At 38.6% G+C, this 22,540-nt stretch overlaps 1 protein-coding gene across 8 annotated transcripts in view; it reads left to right on the top strand.

Annotated features, from left to right (window-relative positions):
* The window catches only part of diaph2 (diaphanous-related formin 2), a 364,160-nt gene that overhangs the window by 216,934 nt on the left and 124,686 nt on the right, over positions 1–22,540 (top strand). For all 8 annotated transcript variants that reach the window (XM_084951486.1, XM_084951520.1, XM_084951494.1 and 5 more), the window contains 3 exons: positions 12,106–12,207; positions 14,537–14,776; positions 22,410–22,539. In XM_084951486.1, the coding sequence (XP_084807612.1) occupies positions 12,106–12,207; positions 14,537–14,776; positions 22,410–22,539 (472 nt within the window). The remainder of the gene's footprint in view (positions 1–12,105; positions 12,208–14,536; positions 14,777–22,409; position 22,540) is intronic.

Genomic DNA, 22,540 nt, shown 5'->3' with positions numbered 1-22,540 from the left:
ACTAACAAATGCTGCATAAAAATGATGATTACTTCAGTTCTTTCAGCTATGTGAACACAAATGGATAATGGATGTTTCACAAATACAATATACCTTTCGCATAAATTTAATATTTACTTTGAAGCTCAATTTATATGTAAAGCTAATGATAATAATAAAGGTCTGGTTCTTCGCTGGCAATGGCAATTTTAAAGCCATATCAACTTACTGCATCATATACAGTCCTAATACACACTGACTAGTTGGTATCCCAGTAAACACAAGTGTTGTCAGCTTTTGGCTTTTCACTACATCCCTTCACTTCGCCATGGCAACAACCTTTCCACCAGGTCTCACAGGAGTCTTCGGAACTAGCCTTGCTTGTTATTATTGTTTATCTCTCTTGTCAATCACCCAGATCACCACCATGCTCATCCATATGCATGGCCCCATCATTACATGCAGTTGCTCATTGGCTGCTGGGTCTTGCAGTGCCCATGCCAGTCTTTGTTCGCTGCTGTAACAGGTGATTGTAGCAGACTGGCACATTGTTGGGCATCATTTTCATGGTGTAAAAGTGCACATGTGGGGCATGGCGATAAGTATGGGCCTGTTGGATTAGAGCTTAAGCAGGAGAAACGAGTCCCCATGGGCTTAATTGTGGTTTATTTTGGCACACAGCACATAACTCTACTCTGCATCAAATGCCAATTTAACAATGAAATGTGAAATACATTATGCAGACTTGGGAGGGCTGGAAAAAAAAGACAGGAAAGGAGAGGAGGTATTGAATAAACAAAGTAAAGGCAAGGAAAAAGAGAAATCAGGCTTGATTTGGTGCTATATCAAAATGTGTTTTAGAAGTGATGGCCAGCACCCAAGGTACTACATGTACTTTTCACTGATCATCACCAAGCTGCTGATCTGTAACCACAGGGTCCTGGCCAGGTACTCTGTCCTAAGGTTGAATATTGATTAAAGGAAAAAACACAGGCACAGACACACACACCTACACACGCAGTAGGAAGTCCATTCACAATGCACCACAGCAGTTAAATTTTGATTATGTGCGGTCCATTCAGCTCCTTCTCTGGCATACTGGGTGCTGTATTTCCTTAACCAAGTAAAAATTTGTTTTCTGTTTTCACTTTCCAATTCGGTGTCTTTGTTTCTGTGACAGATGGCACATCATTCAAAGAAACCCTCTCAGAAGGCAGACTCCATAAACAAATTAATTTCTATTACTGTTTTGCATGCATGCTCTTTTCTTGCGTGATTGACAGTCGCCTCATATATGCTCTGTATTAGTAAGACTATATGAGACATGGCAAAAGAAAAATGGATACAAATGAGTGACAATTTCAGTGCAGTTCAGTAAAATTCACCCTGCTATCTCCACCTTGGCAAGTTTGTTTCTTAGCAAATGATTTGAATATACAGGGAGTGCAGAATTATTAGGCAAATGAGTATTTTGTCCACATCATCCTCTTCATGCATGTTGTCTTACTCCAAGCTGTATAGGCTCGAAAGCCTACTACCAATTAAGCATATTAGGTGATGTGCATCTCTGTAATGAGAAGGGGTGTGGTCTAATGACATCAACACCCTATATCAGGTGTGCATAATTATTAGGCAACGTCCTTTTCTTTGGCAAAATGGGTCAAAAGAAGGACTTGACAGGCTCAGAAAAGTCAAAAATAGTGAGATATCTTGCAGAGGGATGCAGCAGTCTCAAAATTGCAAAGCTTCTGAAGCGTGATCATCGAACAATCAAGCGTTTCATTCAAAATAGTCAACAGGGTCGCAAGAAGCGTGTGGAAAAACCAAGGCGCAAAATAACTGCCCATGAACTGAAAAAAGTCAAGCGTGCAGCTGCCAAGATGCCACTTGCCACCAGTTTGGCCATATTTCAGAGCTGCAACATCACTGGAGTGCCCAAAAGCACAAGGTGTGCAATACTCAGAGACATGGCCAAGGTAAGAAAGGCTGAAAGACGACCACCACTGAACAAGACACACAAGCTGAAACGTCAAGACTGGGCCAAGAAATATCTCAAGACTGATTTTTCTAAGGTTTTATGGACTGATGAAATGAGAGTGAGTCTTGATGGGCCAGATGGATGGGCCCGTGGCTGGATTGGTAAAGGGCAGAGAGCTCCAGTCCGACTCAGACGCCAGCAAGGTGGAGGTGGAGTACTGGTTTGGGCTGGTATCATCAAAGATGAGCTTGTGGGGCCTTTTCGGGTTGAGGATGGAGTCAAGCTCAACTCCCAGTCCTACTGCCAGTTTCTGGAAGACACCTTCTTCAAGCAGTGGTACAGGAAGAAGTCTGCATCCTTCAAGAAAAACATGATTTTCATGCAGGACAATGCTCCATCACACGCGTCCAAGTACTCCACAGCGTGGCTGGCAAGAAAGGGTATAAAAGAAGAAAAACTAATGACATGGCCTCCTTGTTCACCTGATCTGAACCCCATTGAGAACCTGTGGTCCATCATCAAATGTGAGATTTACAAGGAGGGAAAACAGTACACCTCTCTGAACAGTGTCTGGGAGGCTGTGGTTGCTGCTGCACGCAATGTTGATGGTGAACAGATCAAAACACTGACAGAATCCATGGATGGCAGGCTTTTGAGTGTCCTTGCAAAGAAAGGTGGCTATATTGGTCGCTGATTTGTTTTTGTTTTGTTTTTGAATGTCAGAAATGTATATTTGTGAATGTGGAGATGTTATATTGGTTTCACTGGTAAAAATAAATAATTGAAATGGGTATATATTTGTTTTTTGTTAAGTTGCCAAATAATTATGCACAGTAATAGTCACCTGCACACACAGATATCCCTCTAAAATAGCTAAAACTAAAAACAAACTAAAAACTACTTCCAAAAACATTCAGCTTTGATATTAATGAGTTTTTTGGGTTCATTGAGAACATGGTTGTTGTTCAATAATAAAATTATTCCTCAAAAATACAACTTGCCTAATAATTCTGCACTCCCTGTAGTTTCCCCTGGTATTCTTAAAACAATATGAACATCATAGAGGAGTGATAATAGTTGAATACATGTTTTAAAGCAAAGTTTATTGTCAGTTATTTATAAAAAAGTTTCATTTGTAAGTCCTAACGGCTCACACCTATTCAGGTGAGAACGGATACACTTTAATCTCTTGCTTTCACTGCTTTGTGTGTGTGTTGCTTGTTTCTGCCTCTTTTGCCACCTCTCTGTTTTAATTTTTTTGTGTGTGTGTGTAAACTTGTACTTGCTTTCTTACCCTCACTCTTAATCGCACTTCACACCTTCCATCATAAATACAAGTGCTCAGGTATGCATGTTTAACAAAAAATCCTCATATTTTATCCTAAAAGGCAAATTTAATGTCACACTAAGTCTGTCAGCTTTTCCAGCCCCAACCCTGAAATTAATCCCTCCCCACATCTCTCCCAACCTGTTTTCTTCTCTCTGTGTGTTTGTCTTTTTCTCTTAGACTGCATTTCCCATTTAGTTTAATGCGATTTTAGAATCTGCCACACTCAGTTCGTTGCCTGTCAATCTGTCACTGTCACTTTGCTCACAGTGAGATTTGACGTGTTTATGTTGTTTGGCAGGATGTAGATTGTGTAAACTACGCAGCTGTAAGACTGATGTTCTTTGTTTAACATGTTTACCTCCGAGACATGATTTGCCATTTTTTTCTGCTGCTTGTTCTTATTTTTAACCTGTACGTCGCTCCTGTAGTGTCAGATTTAATTGTGGAATGTTTTGTAAGATATTTTAAAAAAGCACAAAAGTAATTGTAAATGCATTCGATATGATTTTAAATATAACAATAGCTTATTTGAGATTTGTAAACCTAATTTTTTTTGTAGTGCTGAATATTTCCAAGCCAAATTTGTGTTGCAGTGTACTTTATTTTGTTGATTGTTTTTCAGTCAAAAGTACTCCCATTTGCATAAACAAACACAACTTGATAGCCTTTGTTCCATGTATTCAGTTTACAGTTGTGGTAGTAACCTTTTGTTTGAGATTGATGCCGTCTACACCCACAGAGCATTGTGCAAAGTTACTTTTTTCTTTCTTTTGACTATTAAGCTTAATTTGAGAAAAAAAAACAAAAAAAAAGAAACTTTTGAAATTGCCCAAGTCTTTCTTTTTAGACTGTCAGGGGTTGGTTTAAGAAGTAAGGTTTGCAGACAGCTGAGAAGTCTTTGCATCTGTTGATTATTTTGTTATTGATTCAACCAAAAGTCTTCACTGATTTGCCATGAGCCAGGTAAAAAGCCCGCTGAGGTGTCACGGCAGATAAGTGGCAGTCCCATGTTGTTCTCATCACAAGTGTGGGAATAATAGCAAATGTTTCTCTGTCTTCAAAAACTGAGGAGAAAATCAATTAAAAGGAGAAAATCACATCTGTCAAACACATGGCAGGCATGGCTTGTCCTCTGTCTTTGTTATAAACCTTCCATATGCTCTTTAAAAAGGGGCACAATTTACTCAGATCATATTTTAGACATCAGATAACGCTTTCTCGTTTCTTCTTTATTTAACCCAACTTAATAAAGAGTTTATTGCTCTGAGAAAAGTTTCATTGATTGGCGTATCTCTAATATCGCTGATTGTATCTCAAGGGTTCTTGGGCTTCTTTGTCATTTTGACTTTACTTTTGGGAATATGCTGCTCAGAGCTCTGGTATGAGTTGTAGTATTATTGTACTTACAAGTCCAAGTCAATGAAATTTGATGATGATATACACCGTATATACATATATGTATTTAGCAGATACAGTAAGCATTGTCACTGTAGCCTGAATGTCAGTGTTTTTCATATTACATTTGCACTACATCACCAATCCTTTTTTTAACTGCATGCAAGCATTTAAACTGTTTGTTAAAGTTTATAGTTATTGCATACCCAGTACTGCCCATTAAGTTGTTCTAACTTGGCGTGTGAGTGCTGAATGCTATGAAACTGTGAATTGACAGCAGCAGAGATCAAAGTGTTGAAGTAAAAGCCCTACAGACACTGTCATCCTCTGCAAATGTTTAGTGAACCGAAACCTGTATCTCATTACTTTTACACTCTTCTTTACCCTCTCAGCTGCTTCCAATCCCCACCTTGACAGTCTAAGTACTAATAGTGAAATTATTCCTACATATACATATATATATATATATATATATGTGTGTGTGTGTGTGTGTGTATTAGGGGTGCAACGATACACAAAATTCACGGTTCGGTTCGATACTTTGGTGTCACGTTTCGATATTTTTTCAAAAAATGTTCATGCTTTTTTAATTTGTCATTTATTAAAATTATAAATATATATTTTAACTCAAAAGTACAGTTTTTAAATTTAATGTTGCTGAAACAACAAAGTAATAAAAAATAAATCTATCTGATTGAGGAATCACTCATCTTTGGAAAAGAGAGTTTATTACAGAGAAATGTCTCTTTCCAAAGTAAAAGCTATACTATACGCTTCTTCTGGGGTATACTCTCAGCAGCATATTAAACATATCAGGTCCCCATAAGGAGAATCATGTGCTAACGGCTGTCTAAATGACTCGGGTAAAGTTTGTAGCATGCGTGCTTGTTGTTTTTGTCTGCTTCCACTTATCTTTGCACTAGGATGATGTCGGCGTAAATGTGCAGTCATATTCGTTGTGTTCCCACTAGTGCTGTCAGCGTTAATCTGAAATGACGTTAACGCCACAACACGGCAAATCTCCGTTAACGAGCTACCGCGGATCACCCCGTGGGTGGGGCTGGACGGCGTCAACACGTTAATGAGCAAACTGCGCTAACACAGTAGTTCCTACCAATGTACCAATTCAATTTGCCATGTTGCAACGAGCTTAGCTTCTGTCTTGCTAGTTTGCGCTGCACTTAGTGGATCTGCGCTCGACAGTGCAGCCTAGGCGGAGTAGTCGAACGCAGATCCACTGAGCTCTGAACACAGACAGCATCGTCAGAAGAAAAGTTGATAAAATAAATTTAAAAATTTGTATTGTTCGATACATATGCATACCGAACCGAAAGCACTGTATCGAACGGTTCAATATCGATACGAGTATCGTTGCACCCCTAATATATATGTATGTAAAAGAAAAACAAAACAAAAAAAATAAATCCCCTCTAGCCCTGTGGACAGTCTTTATCCCCTTTATCAAGCTCGGCTCCTCTATCAGATGCCTGGGAGCATAAGGGTCCTGGTCAGTATCTATGAATGTTCCTAGGAATGTGCTTTTCTGGACAGAGAACAAGAGAGCAGAGATGTCATTCACGGGATGTGCTGGAGCCACTTTTCCAGGTTGGGGTTCACTGCCCCAAGTGCTCCAATTACCTTCACATTCCCACACCTTCTATAGCTCCACTCTAAGTCTCAGTATTTCTCAAACTTTTCCTTCTCCCTGATGTGGTATCGTTACATCTATTACTACGGCCTTCTTCTTCCACTTGTCCACCACTACTCAGATTGGCTAGCCATCACCAGTTTATCCACATGTAACTGAAAGGCCCACCTGATCCTAGCTCAGTCATTCTCAACCACGCAAGAGGTTGTGTCCCATTTTGACTTCGGGACATCCAGGCAGGCTTTTTTTGTCTTTATGTCAGTGGCTTCCATCTCCTCCTTTGGCCAGCTTATTAAGCCAGCACGGTATCTCATATCTGGCGGACGTAGGTGTTGATTGTCTAGATCTTGTTATTCCTATTCAGTTGGATCCTCAGGACTTGGCGTACTCTTTTGGTAGTACACTCCCTTCAGTAGGACTATGTTCCCTCTCCCATCCATTCCCTTCACATCTAACTACACTTCTTTAGTCTGAATGACATTCCATTGTTGTTGCTGTAGATCCTGGGGGTGTTCACTTCTGGCATGTTGCTGCGATCTGTTTTTAGATGCATTAGCCACTGAGTGTTGTAGTTATGTGTTGCATCCTTCTTAAACTGTATTCTTTCTAATATAATACTGCTTAAAATAACCCTGCATTTCGTTAGCAAAATAAATTAAATGAGTCAGGTTGTGCGGAAGTATGTGATGCTTTTTTTTCTTTTCTTTCCTTTTTTAAAAATATATAGTATTTATGGAGCCATAAAGTAAAATAGACAATAAAGCAGCAGGGTATGCTTTCAGACATTCCCTTCTTGTGACTGACACATAACTGCTGTGTGGATATGCACTGTGTCCTTAAGTTCCCACTTTCATCTTGGTTTCATGTTTTTGTTTTTTAAGCAAGACATGAAAAACTAAAATACTCAACTATGCAAATCCAAACAGTTTTCAAACTGACAGGTGGCCATGTTGTCTTTTTAATATAACGTGTACACAATGACATTGCCAGTTTTCTACTCATATCAATAGTTTCTTCACTACATTTAGCATAAAACATCTTACTACAAATGTGTATACAGTTGATACACACATTTCACCTACACCTGCTTTCTTTTTTGAGGATTTAACATGAACAACATGCTGTTGTTGCTTCATGTTTCGCCGTGTCTTGGCACATGTGCTGATACGTAGCGCCTTCATCTTCGCCCAAGGCGGTAAATGAATGTGTAGTTTTGCTAGCATACTTGCAGTAATCTCTCCTAGACTGCTGTGTGTGTCTGGTGGCCTGTGGTGAGGAGTCTGGCCCAGCGTCATCACCCAGACTCCCACATTGCTACACATATGGTGCTGCCTTTGTGTCAATTGTACTCTATGGGGTTTCTGATAATTAACAAGATGACAGACAAATGAAATGACAAGCACAAGGTGGATTCGATTTTCCACTACCTTGTCTTCTTGCTTTGTTTTTCATTTAGTTGCATTCAACTTCCATATTTTGAAATGTTTTAGATTAATTTCACTTTTTTCGCAAGGTACTCATAATGTAACTGCAGTTTCTACTTTGCAAATGGCAAATTTAACAGACATTTTCTGTTAAAGTTTATATATGCAATTCCTTGTCTTGGATTTACATGCTGTGTAAAAGTGCTGCATCAGTTTTGAAAGGTACAGACATTATTATAAATGGACTGGAATGCATTTATCAACAAGGACTGCCAAGGACACTTTTCCTTCATGTCTCTTCTGTGCCAGACCAGACTCATGGAAATGGAAAGACATTGTGAAAGACTTACATTATGAGTGTGAAGACATATCCCTAATTATTTGCCAGAGAATAATCTAAATGATCGGATTTGTCACAGTATTAGCTGCAGCTATTGCAACAAATGAACAGTTTTCCTCTATATTACCGTTGTTTTATTCAGAGCCAACTCTACAATGTCAGACAGCACTGTTACTAATCCGACTGCTAATATTATCTTTTAGAGTTCATGAGAAGAACTTTATTCACAGCTTATTTTGTTCTGAGTTTATCTACCAGGAGAGTGTAGATAGTTTTTAGATTTTTGGAATATTGCATACAGAAAAAGCCCATTTGGTTCAGTGAAACATGGATCATAAATGGATGTTACACATGAATTTTGGATAGTAATAGCATTCCAGCTGTACCTAAGCGGTCTAAACGGCTGCATTACTAAACATATTTGGATAGAACTCCTCGGAACACTTTAGCATGATCCGAAGTTTTCCCAGTCATTATTAACTTCAGCATGATCCTTAAAATTACAATTGCACCAATATTTTGTTGTTGTTGCTCTGTTTTGTTTTGTTTTTTTTCATATCATAAAAAAATATTTATGTTCCTGTTGACATGATCAAAAGCCTTCATTATAAAAGCACCATTGCTTGCTGCAGACCTTAATTGGGGCTTTGGCAAAAGCAAGAAACATTTGATTTAATGGCTTCATCCCAAACAGGACTGCATGGCTTGCATTATAGCTCACTTTTTATATTGCTGAATTCCCTGAGGGAAGGACAGAGATGTCATCATTAGTGGGAAGTAGACTCTGGCTATGTTGTCTGTGATGACTGCTGAGGTCTATAGCATGGTCAGCCAGGCCTGTGGCCCAGTAGCTGTGTCTGCTCTCTGTTTTCCCTGTCTAGGCTTCCATCTGGCCACGTGATCCTGCGCCAGTCTGCTCCTGCTGAATAAATTTGGGGAGCTAATGAGGAAGGAAGCTTTGTGAGGAACTGGAAAAGGGCACATCTTCCTCTCTTTTCCTCTGAGAAAAAGAGGTGGAAAAGTCGCTGTGGTCAATTTTATTAACTTGGCTGACCTTCACACAAACAATTAACATTTACAGAAAACGCAGCCCCTCCCATTATCTTCCTCATCTCCATCTTTATCTTTAACCTCACTACCAGCAGGATTGTTTTTTCTTTTGCGAAGAAATTTATAAGACAATTGTAGATTGATGGACAACCCGCTGCATGCATTTTATAGACAGTAGCAAGGATATGTTGGCAATACTGCAGAAATTTGGATATCTTTTATTCGTTATCAGGTTTAGTAATTGGCTAAGGGCCGCCATTCTCACAGTAATAAACCAACAGTGAGCAGTAACTGCGTGACCTTATCTTGTCATTGTTGTATGAGTCCATCAGCAAACCACTGTGCACTGAGTAAAATCTGTTCCAATAAATCTGTTTAAAAAAGTGTGTATTCATTTATATAAACTAAACAAAACTAGACAATCCACTAACTTAAAGCACTGGGTCACAGAGCCTGGACCAAGTCTAAACCTAAGCAGCAGGTGAGTCCAAAAACAAACAACTAGCAGTTCTGGTCACCGGCCACGGGACAAGCGGCACTTCACTGGGAACTGCCGGAGGCGACGGGACTCCTCGGGCAGCTTAGTTGGAGGTTGTCAACAGACGCGACGGAGAACCTTGGGCTTGGGCAGAACAGGACCAAGTGGCGGAGCACAGACCTCTGGCTGGGACAAAACATGCGGTGGCACAGATGAATCAGGTCCACACGGCGCGGGCACCTCTGGGTAGGACAAGGCAGACGGTGCAGAGACCTCTGGCTGGGCCTGCACAGGGCACACAGCAGGCTCTGGATAAGCTACCATTGTCATTCTGGAAAAACATATGGGTTCCTGGACTGGCCGAACACCAGTCATCCCCACCTATGGAACAGGTACAGGTGCAGAAGTGGACTGGGTCTCAGCTGCCCTCGCCCTGGAAACTGGTGCAGGGACCCACCGGACATCAGCTGCTTCCACCTGAGGAACTGGTACAGGTCCAGAGGTGGACTGTGTCCCAGCTGGCTTTAGCCTGGGAACCGGGACTGCTGCAGGGGCCAAATGGACATCAGCCACTCCCACCCGAGGAACAGGTATGGGTGCGGGAGAGAGCTATGTCCAACCCGCTGGAGGAACTGGAACAGGGCCCAAGTCACAGGTGGAAAAACTCAACCAGTTTCAAAAGCACAACAGTCTTTGTATTTATGAATTTATTGATGCAGGTTGGGGAGCAAAAACAGTCTTTTGATAGTCCAGCACACATTCACAGTAAACAGTCTTCAAAGAGGATAATTCAGGGTCCTCAGAAGTGACTGGTTCAGGAAAGTAAACTGTGAAGTGACTTTAGAGTCGCTAGCCCAGCCACTTTGCAGACTTTAGTGGGTCAGCTACATAATGCACACTTTTAATGTAGGATGCTTTTGAAGCAAAAGAAACAGTCTTAGATTTTGATGGGCTAGTGGTACACTGAACAGTCATTAGGTCCTTTGTATAGCAAACAACAGTTTTTGACTTACCGTGAACACGAGGGAAAAGAAACTCACAGGGAATTGCTCTGCAAAACAAGAGCAGCGACCATGGGAGCCTAGTATCTTCTTGCTCCGACTGCCCCCGACTCAAAACCTGAAGGTTTTGAGTCGGGGGCATTTCAGCCAAGCATTTCAGCTCGTCTCCCTTGGAACAGACATGAGGAGACACAATATATACAAGGAAGGAGGAAACAGAGCAGAGCGGAAACACCTGGGGAACACAGCTGAACATAGTCCGACTGATGAGACGGGAAGCAGAACAGAACATAATGCACACAGGACGAAGGACTGACAAAATAAGACAGGAAGCACGAGAGGCACACAGACTGACTACATACAGAGAGTGAGGGCGAGAGCATAGAGGAACCAGATAGACACATAGGGACATGACTGGGGTAACAGAGGCAAATAAACATGGAGACAAGACTAACTGCACAGGGAGACACCTATAATTAACACAGAAAACTAGACACAAGAGGATGGGGAAACACTAAGGAAGGAATTGCTCTTACACAATGTATAACAGAAGAAGACTAAATATGCCAAGGGAATGACTACAAGAAACAATAATAAAATTAACCAAGCGTAGAATTCATAATAAAAAAATCTAGAAAATCCACTAACTCAGAACGCTGGGTCACAGACCCAGGACCATGACAAATAACCAAAGTTCATGTGTTACTTTGAGGCTTGTATGCTGCTTAATATGAATAAATGTTGTGGATACAAAGCGTAGTATTATGTCTTTGTGCTGATAGCTACAACAGCAATCAGGGTCATTGTAGGAAGAAAAAAAATGAGGTAGTAGTGTAATATTCAACAAAAAATAACAATGAACAATAAAAAAAACAAATCTCAAAGAATAAAATCATGACTGTATTAAAAAAAAACTATTTCATTGTTATGATTCTCATAGTTCTTTTTCTCTTGCATTTCCAAATTGATGTTGATTATTCGTAGTACTGTGTTTTTGGTTGTTGGTTGGTGTTGAGGAAAATACAAAGCACTCTAGTGGTATCAAGTAGTGAAGTAGAGTAGAAAGTAGAAGTAGAGTATCAAGTAGAAATACATTTTTCTAAAATTTTACCTACTTACTGTATAGTCTTCACGTAGACCTGGATCTCATCTGCAGGTTGACTTGTTAGGAAAGGCATGTGTCCATGAGGCAACATATGCAGTTTTTCAAACTATTTACTAACCTAGTAAACTAAATAGGAACACAATAGTATGAGTCCAAGCAAAGAGCTTTTGTGGACTTTTTTCTCATCTTTTTGTGTAAGCTAAACTGTCCTCCGTGTCTGTGCAATGATTTTCATGTTGATGTGGAGAGAAAATTACATTTGCATTAACAGTAGCTCTGTTGTTGTGGTGTGTGTGTGTGTGTGTGTGTGTGTGTGTGTGTGTGTGTGTGTGTGTGTGTGTGTGTGTGTGTGTGTGTGTGTGTTCTTCCATTTCTAGAACCTGATAAAGAACCTGCCAGAGCAGAAAGAGCTGAATGCGCTAGCAGAACTAAAGGGTGAATATGAGGAGCTTGTGGAGTCAGAGCAGTTTGGCATTGTGGTGAGTATAATTTTCTGGTGCCCGCTGCCTCCCGAATTCCAACAATCACATTCCCTGTATGTTATAGTCAAATATTTGCAAGCATACACTGTTTAAAAATTGAATTTTTACTTCATTACACACTCACATTTTTGGGGAGCTGCTTGGTTTGGACACTGGTAGCTTATGATAAGGATTTTTAGAAAAAAGCAAAACTTCCAAATGACAGAGGCTGTAGTTGAAAGCGTCCTTTTGACTTGAGCAAAGAACAGTTCAATCATTTTTGATTAGAATTCTGCATCAAGAACTTACTGAATGCCATATTTTGACATCAGCTGTCAATGTTGTCTCATGATAAAATCATACCCTGAGGCTACCAATGCTGTCTGTAATAAAGTCCTTTGAAAGGTACACAGTTGACATCAGTTGGCTTGGTGATGTATCCCAATCCTCTAATCAATTTACCATGAACAGCCAAATTTCTGTCTTTTGCAGTGGTAAGATAAATAAAGTTATAGTGAGCCTTTTTGTATCACAACTTCACAAAGTAATCTTCATGTCTAGCACTCAGAAGAACTATAATTGTTTGATCGGAGTACGCATACACATATAAAGATATGTTATTGTTCTTTTTTGTAATTCACAAATTGCCACAGACCTTTCAGAGACTTTCGTAACCACGAATCACCTTTGAACAGACTGAAATAAACAAACAAATAAATACAGATAAATATACACAAAATCAGCTTTGGACTTGTCCTCTAATTGAAACAGCTACTACTGAGGATGACCGACAAAGTCAGGTTAAATTGTTTTACTGTAAATCTATTCTAGGAGATGGAAAGTACATCATCAAGCTACTCTGACCTTTCCACTTAGTTACTGCTATAATTACTTTTTAATTAACTGCTCTCGCCATCCACTTACCAAGTGAAAACCCAGCACTTTAGGCAACTGTAAAAGAAAGTGTTCTTTAAAGGTAACTTTATAATAATAATGGATTGGATTTATATAGCGCTTTTCAAGGCACCCAAAGCGCTTTACAATGCCACTATTCATTCACTCTCGCATTCACACACTTTACAACAAGACACAGAGGTACATTATACAGGTCTACAAAAGAAATGCTAGACCTAAATGTTAGACCTCGGGCTCACAGCTATATGTTACATTACACTATTTATCTCTTTACTTGTCTGTGTCTTTTGGAAGATGTAATGAAGCAGAGGGTGGCAAGTTTCCCTCATGATCTCACCAATGTTGTGATCGTATGCTGCCCCACTGATGAAGTAGCGCCTCACTGTAGAGATATTTAGTTCCCCTGGGAAATAAGCTATGTTCAAGCTTTTCTCTACCAAAGCTGTCACCAATATGCTTGCTTTCAGTGTGTAATTTGTACTTATTGTAGACAAATCATTTCAAGTAAGAGAGAGAGAAGTGACTGAGTGTGTATAGCTGTGCCTGCAAGGAATTAAGGTAGAGGGGATTATGGGTATGTATTGCTATATATCGTATCTGTTTCTTGTTTGTTTTTCACCTGATTAGTATTTCTACTGCATTGGAACATATTGTGTTTTATATTATTTAAGACAAAATCTGTTTAATAGATTTCTGTGTGAACGTAGAACATGTTTATGGTAGATTTGCAGTTTATTGCAGCAGTATTACATTTGAGCTTGAACATGATGGTGATAGCGAGGTGGTATAGCTTTATAGGATTTCTGTACTTCTTTTCTTTCTTTTTTTTTTGCTTGTTCATTTTATGAAAATTTAGTGTACAGTATGAACCCACAATGTTTTGTCAAATATATCTTAGATTGTGGATAGTGCTACTTCACTGAAATCTGTAATGATTAGATTCAGAAAGCCTTTTTGCTTTGATGGTGATGATCTGCATACATATATATATATATATATATATATATATATATATAGTTGTAGGTTATTTGTCTAACGAGTGCTCTGGCATGCAAGTGCAGTTTGCTTGTCAAGTAAGCCACAAATTGCTTGCAATCAGCAAAGTTTTGCTACTTACTTAATACATATACATATATTGAGGGTAACTCACCCAGATAATGAGCTCATTGGGTTGTGTGTCGTGACGCATTATTCTATGTGAGATTTTAACATGAAAATTGTGTGCCTGGAATTAAGAATATTTTCCTAGCACACAATATGGGTATTTGTATTTGAAAATATGTGGCAATGAGTATTTATTTGCTTCCACTATGACAAACCCAGGATGATTTTACAAAACTAGGTGTACAAAGAAAGTGCTTGTTTGATTTTTTTTTCTTTTTTTTTTACACATAAATGCCACTTACATTCTTTCTTTATGTTGTCACCTCAGATGAGTTCAGTAAAACTCCTACGGCCACGTCTCAACGGCATTCTGTTCAAGCTGACGTTTGAGGAGCAGGTGAATAACATCCGACCCGACATCATGAATGTGACATTTGCTTGTGAGGAGGTGAAGAAGAGTGAAGGTTTTAGCAAACTCCTGGAGTTGGTTTTGCTGGTTGGCAATTACATGAATGCCGGCTCAAGAAACGCCCAAACCTTCGGTTTCAACGTCAGCTTCCTTTGCAAGGTAACGTAAACAGCACACATTTAAAAAAAAACAAAACATGTTGGTTAAATGTCTAAAATGAGAACAGAAATGAAAAGGAAAGGTGAAATTTAATAACCTAGTAACTGTATCACGTGATTTTCAGCTAAAGGATGGCAGATTTATAAGAACATAAGGGAGTTAACTAATTAATTCAGAATCATTAAATCAGCATTTTTTCACAGTTTCGTCATATTTTAACATTAAAGATGATTCAAAATGTATTGATCTGATTTTACGTTTTAAGTGGTCCCAATTTGTACAAAAATTCAGTACCCCCCGATGTTTATGCTGCACTTCTCCTCCAAGTTAGTAGCGGCCAGGTAGTTTTTTTGCATACTTGCTGGCAGACAAACAAACAGCAACATTTTCCCTCCACCTCAGCTTTCACCTTGGAGGAGGAAAAATGTTTCAATAGACAAAATAACACAAACACTGGGAGGTATGAAGCTGCCAGCAAAGGCTACATCTGTGTTCACTGCCAGGTAAAATCACAGCATCCAAAGGTGTGAAAGAGAAGACTGGCAGCCATGCACACACGCTTACAAAAGCACAACAAAGCCATCAGCCCCACAGCCGAAACAGCTAGGGTTGGTCATGATACCATGAATGTGGGATTTCAACTTTTGATTATAAAATAATACCACAAGAGGAAAGTTGCTCTTAAAGTAGCAAGTTGAAGTACATTTGTTGTTGTACATGATTGATTGACATAAGTAATCACCCAATATTTTAGGCTAAAATGGAACAATATTGCAATATTTATAATAATATCTAAATTTAGTTAAATACAGACACCTATATACAGACTTTCTACACCTCTGTGAATGCACTATAATAGCTTCTAATTTGCTTTTCTTTGTCGTTTCTAAAATGTCATGATCTGTTTTTGTTTGTTATGCAACTAAAGTCACCTTTTTAAGGAGTTTTCATATTCCCAACTCAAACTCTTACATAGTAGAAGAAGGGGAAACTCTTTTCAGCTGCTCCCTTGTCACAATGGGTCACCACAGCGGGTAGTTCTGTGCTTTTGATTTGACAGATTTTTTTGCCGGATGCCCTTCCTGACACAGCCGCAAAGGGGATTTGTCTCTCTGGCTAGAAGTGAATCAGCAACCTTTTGTTTACCAAACAAATTGGTAATCTACTAAAATATCGAACCACTAATGATTCTATACTTACGCAAAAACCAAAAGTACGGAACAAAAGAAACACGCTGACATATATTACACACATAAATGCATAAAAGAAGGAACAAAGACTCCAACCAAACATTCTCTTTGTTTTTCTTGCTTTAATGTAGGTTTATCTGATAATAAAACTAATAAAATAGTTACTGGGGGATGTTTTGAGACCTTGTGGTGTCGGTAAAGAATGGACAACCTCCCCTTAATACCGCCTGTGGTTAGCAATCTTGCACTGGTGAAAAACAATCAAATAATATTTCAAATATATGTTTTGGGCATTTTGTTCTGTTTAGTTTCAGTTTTTGCTCAAACTACTGTTTGCTAGCTGTGCTTCAGCTTTAACCTCCTAGGACCTGGCGTCCACATATGTGGACATCACATTTTGGGTTATTTAGACCAAAATACTGAATTTTGCTCTACAAGGGCCTGATATCCACTTACGAGGACATTATACTGATACTGTTCTATCAGAATTTTAAACGAATATCCTCATATTTGGCTCTTATTTTTCTTAAAAACAAAAATAAGGTTAAAAAAAAAATCTGGTAATTCTTTGTTTTTACATTCATCGGGCACCAATATGACCAAATACCAAAGAGAAATTAAAAATGCATGCCGTGGAAGAGTTCGGGTCTTAGGAGGTTAAAAAAATAGAAAAAAAAAAAAAATAGAGCTGATGTATTCTGATGATCTCTCACTTCATATGATTTTTTGATTATTAGACAACTATGCATGTGTTATAAAGCCACCCCATTCTGCATGTATCTGAAGTTAGCAATCCTCCACATTTCTTGTACAGCAAGAGCTTTTCTATGGTGGATGTAGTGTACTGTACTTTTGGTATTCCTGCAAGCTGACTAAATCAGTGTGGAATATCAGTGTAGAGCCTGGTAACGCCTCAGGGGGCTGATTGGCCATTATTGATGGACAAGGAAAAAAAGTCTGCTTTCTCACTTTAGTCAATCAAGTAAATGGCCTCCTAGGTGGCAGGTCCAGGGTACCTAATGGGCTCATCATGGAGGAGGCTGATGATGGGAATAAGCAGCAAGAGGAAAAGCACAGGCTGACCCACCTTCACCTTCCACCTCTTGACTCCTCTGGTTCAATCTCCTATCCTGTGGAGTACTCACTGATATCCTGGTCACATATATTAAACAAGCTGAAATTCTGCTAAAGGGTTGCAAGAAGTTTACTAGCTATATTGCTCAAAGAATGCCTGTATTACAGTAAATACTCTAAAAGCAAAATTTGACAAAGCATGGTCATTCAGACTATAGAAAGAGAATGTTTGCATCTTTAAATGTATGTCATACGTGTATAAATCCTGCATGAGTCAAATAATATTTGTTCTTTCAAATAAAGAACACCTGGTTATGATCATGTTTGACTTAAGCTAGACGTAACAGGATGTCTAGCAGGCGCTTGACTTGGTAGAATGGAGTCATCTACCCGACAGTTCTGACCTTGTAAAAAAATACAGTATTTCTACAGGAATTACTGTTTTTTATAGAATTACTAGTGTCTTTAAACACCAAAGCACAAGCATTTATATTGGAGTTGAGGAAACCTTACATTTTAGTGTAGTGTGCATTTGCAGAGCTTTTTTTTCTCAGCAGCTGCGTGTACTTTTATGTTCAAATGCCGCTTTTGCTTTTTTTCTCAGTTTCTTATGATCCAGTGTAATATTTAGTTGTATGAGTAATCATGCAATATATTTGTCTTTTGAGCTGCTCCATCTGCAGGAGTTAAATTGAGCAATCAAGGGCCGACAGTCCTCTGTTAATGTGAGGGTTCTATATTCCCACTGCCACTTTTTCTGTTATCAGTTTTTCTGTTGTTTTCATTTATTTATTTCCGATCTACATATTTAAGTGGGAACTTGTTTGCAGGAGATATGTCCTGCTACTCTTCGTTCTCATGTATATGCACTTCTGAAGGATTTCAAATTGTGTTACCTCAAATCAGGTTTTGTTATAAAAGACTGAACAATAGAACTGTTCAGAATTTGCTTTCAACAACACAGTAATGAAGCTTTTTTCAATCTGTTTCAAATGAAACGATTTGTCTAAAATAGTGACATGTATTTACACTTCATTCAGTTCTGAGTAGTTACTGTGTTGTACGAAATATTTTATTTGGGTAGTTTAAAAAAACGCATCTAAGATAACAGCTAAGATATCCTAGGAGACACTCCTCAGCTTGGAGCTCTGACAGTAAAAGTCACTTTTAGTACTGACTTTCAAATATCCAGTGCAAGGCATGGACTGAGATTAAAATGGCTCTGAACTTTGACATGTGCCCAGGCACCGCACAGCCCCTGACACAGTTCTCACGATACCTCAAAGCTGCATTGACTAAAAATCCTGATGTAAAATAATGTGAAAGTAACATCAGCACCTTGGGCTTTATACAAAGTCCTTCTGCCCTTATAGAGGCCCTCAGCAGGATGTGTTACTACTACCAACGACTCCTTCTGTATTGTAGCGTTCTCTCTTTAAAATACAGTATACTTGCAATCATACATGACTCATCTTGGAGGGTTTTCTTTGTTTGTTTTTTAATAGTAAACCATTACCAAGTACTTAACATGGCACTGTAGTGCTTTGTTTTGTTTTTCTTTTTTTGTTTTTTTCATTTAACTCTACAATTATCATTGAAGTAGTACAATTTATTTGGATTTTTTTTTCATTTCAGTAAAGCAGCTACAGTGGGCTATCTAGGATTTTGCTTGTTCTAGGGATTCAGTCTTATTATGTCAGAGAAAATTCACCTTATAATGCTAATCATGCTTCCAGATTCATCAGCCCCATTGTTACAGGTGTGTGAACTCGAGCACGTAGCTGTGCTCTGCCTTTATAAATGTTTGTGAAGAAAGGGATCCTTCTGAAAGGTTCACTGAATTTGAGTGTGGCACTGTAATAGCATGACCATTTATGAAATTTCTTCCCTCCTATCATTCCATAATGACGTGTGAGTGGTGTTATTGCAAAGTGGAAGCATTTAGGGACCACAAGCACTCAGCCATGAAGTGCACAAGAGGGCTGAGGCGCATAGTGCGTTAAAGTAGTCAGCGCACTGCTCCTCAATAACTGCGGAGTTCAAACGTCCTCTGGCATTAACATCAGCATGAAAACTGTGCACCAGGAGACTCGTGCCATGGGTTTCCAAGGCTAAGCAACTCCTGTATGTAGAATATGGAGATCTCTCTTTCCTTATAATTCCCTTATTCTTAATAACAAAATGTGCGCATCATCCCAATGTGTACTAGATTTGTTCAAGACAAATATAGGGTGTACGTTGTAGCTAAGGTGGTAGAGAGGGTTGTCTAACAGCTAAAAGGTTGGTGGGTTGATACATTGGTCATCAAAGTATCCCTATGCAAGTTACCGATATGCTGCCACTCATGAATCTATCATAGTGTGAATGTTGAAAAAAGTACTTAGCCATGGATAAAACGTTGCATGAATATATATGTGTGTGTGTGAATGAATGAGACTTATAGTAGAAAGTGCTTTGAGTGGGCTCAAAACATAAATCCAAGGCATAGTTGCTGTTTTTACAGTTGGAATGGTTGAAGAGCTCTTGATGCACTTCTCCTGAAGTGCATCAAGAGCTGCAAATATTTTTAGATGCATACATCTAAAAAATATACAGAACTATCAGTTTAACACCTTACAGACAACCACAACAAACTTTATTTATAGAGCACATTTAAAAACCAGTGGGATACCAAAGTGCTTAACATACAAGAGGGTCAGATATAAGTAAAAGAGAAAGAGGAAGGCCATGGCAAAGTACCAAACATGCTAGCCAGTTAATGGCAGTAAAAACACAGAAACAAAATTGATACCACAAAAGTCTGTAGTAGTGCTGCAAAAAAAGCAACTGTGTGCACAGGAAGAAATATTTAGATGCCAGACAAGAAAGAACAAACCCATTTGAGAAAAATTAAAATGATCTGCACGCTGTTTGTCTTCTGTTAAATAATTTAAACCCTAAAATATTTTTAAAGACAACATTTATATCCTCTACACGTTTACTACTGCTAGAAAATTACGGGCTTAGTAAAACACTCAATACTCTTATTTTGAAAAGATGCACATGAGTGTTATTTGTGTATAATAAATATGAAGTTATGAATATAAAGTGGTGGATAATGAGAGATGCTTTGCATGGTCTTCAGATGACAGACAGTCTTCTGTCTCTGTGACAACCTCTACCCTGTGGGAAAAGCAAAACAAGTAAATGTGTGATAAAACAGTTAAAGTGTCCAAATACTTTAAATCGATAAGTGAATGATAGAATGATAGAACAACCTGTTGCAGAGATATTGAGGCGGTGACTTGTGACTCATATATAATTTGACGTCAAAAATATAAACGTAGACTGCTGTTTTATTCAGTCACATATTTTTGATCTAGATGCGTGTGGGTGGATAATTGAATAAACAGAATAATAAAGAATAACTGAAGATGTACTCTTTGTTTCCATTACTGACTCTGTTACATCGAATGAACAAAAAGTCAAATTCGCAGACGTAGAAGGCTGAGAAACCGCAGTGCCCACCAGCCTAAAAAGCAAACAGAACATGTTGATAGACATTTATGTATTCACCAGTTGTAATGTTACAGAGTCACAAGTGTTACCACCAGAAGGGATTTTTATGTTATCATTGTGTTAGAGACGTGTTATAATCACAAATATAAACAGTGAGGCACACATTCACATTTCAGCATGGTTTACCTCCTGGCTGCGTTTGACCAAACTCCTAATGAAACCTTCTTCTAAATTATTATTATTATTTTTAGAAATGACATCTATTACCAGCTACAGTCAGCGTTGGCCAGTTATCAAGCAATACTAGATGGAAGATCATCTTACTTTTTAGTGATGATAATGTCTGATATCTGAAATAGAATAAACAAAATATGTCCCTCAGTCTTGTTGAAACTGATACAATAAAGAAAAACAATACAATGCAATTTTATAGGTCTGTGATTACCCCAGATAAGGATCATTTTTTGTTATTATTATCATTATTATTATTATTATGTTTTAAATGTCTCATATTACATATTACTAATCTTAGAAGTTTCTCTTCTCTGCGCAGTAATAACAGTTTGGCAATATGACAATAAACCAATTAAAATTCCATGAAATTCAGTTGTGATTAGCGAAACGATGATTGATCCTCTTCTAACGACAACAGTGTGTGTGTGTTTTTGAGCTGATGTGTGACAGCGTCTCTTTGCCCGTTCTTTTCCGTAAATGTGTGCGCATGAGCACACGTGTTTCCATGCGTACATGTGTGGGCATGTCCAGCTGCAGGCTGTTTACAGGATGGATATTATCAGTATGAGTACACTGAGGTGGGCTGTGCTAATTAGCTTTCCCAGCATGCCATTCAAACAGCATAGCAATCACAGTGGGCAATGAATATGGAACAAGTTCTCTATGCACTGATGTGAAGAATCCAAGCTTCCGCTTATGAACAGACTCACACACACTTGGCAAATACAGTACATTACTTTTGTTCAAACTTTCCTGCTCCATTTATTCTCAGGGGAGTGGGGTTATTATTTGTGTATATACTGTACATGCATATGTGTATTATTATCTGTTTTGGTTTAGTCTTCAGTAATTGGTTGCACATTTTAGGGGGTCTCATTTATTTTACCTTCTCCCTATGTATTGTAATCAGTGTGAGTTGGAGTTCTCCAGAATTTGGGCTTTTGGCTTGTTAGGAACTAATTTTGTTGAATGTACAGCAACAGCCCCCCGAGAAATCCCTCTTGTGTTTCTGAGTAAACAATTATGTTTAACATTGTCAGTGTGGCTATGGACAATAAAATATAATGTAGAGATACAATACATTGATCCCACGAAATCTATTGTTTTAGCAAATTTCTAATTTAGACACACTTCCACTCTCTTTCTCTAAAGCACATCTTACTAGTTGCATTGTTATTACCATGCAGTTGGTCCAAAATGACAGCCAATGCTTTGTGTATATTAACAGGAACACATAAAAACTGCTTTTAAGTAAAAGGGCCATTCCTATCATAGTCTTCAGTGATATAAATAAGGATTGTGGAAGTCTTTGTTTTTGCCAAAATGTTGTGATGAAAAACACTTTCCTCTTTTCAAAGCTTGCCTACATCGACGCAATTTTAATTAAAATTCACATGATTATTTAAGGAAGCAGGCATATCAAGCTGCAGATGTTCCAGACCTGAATGAGGGAAAAGACCATGCTTAAAAACTTATAACAGTCACTGATTTTAAGTGAAAGAGCGCCTGGTATTGAGGATTGAAAAAAAAACCTTTGGTTTGACAACATGTACCTTCATTGAGAAAATGAAGGGACATTGTTTTCCTCAAGTAAATGACTCTAAACATCTGTGAATCTTTTTTTCCGTCTTTTTCAGCTCCGAGACACTAAATCTGTCAGTCAGAATACAACACTTCTTCATTTCCTGGCTGAGAAGTGTGAAGAGAGCTACTCTGAAATTTTGAGGTTTCCAGATGAACTAGAGCATGTGGAAAACGCTAGCAAAGG

This window comes from Perissodus microlepis, chromosome 2, assembly GCF_051167445.1.
Source record: "Perissodus microlepis isolate ML-2025 ecotype Zambia chromosome 2, ASM5116744v1, whole genome shotgun sequence".
In the NCBI taxonomy this organism is placed as follows: domain Eukaryota; kingdom Metazoa; phylum Chordata; class Actinopteri; order Cichliformes; family Cichlidae; genus Perissodus; species Perissodus microlepis.
The sequence above is the reverse complement of the archived record's forward strand: the minus strand, read 5'-3'. Positions and strand labels throughout refer to the sequence as shown.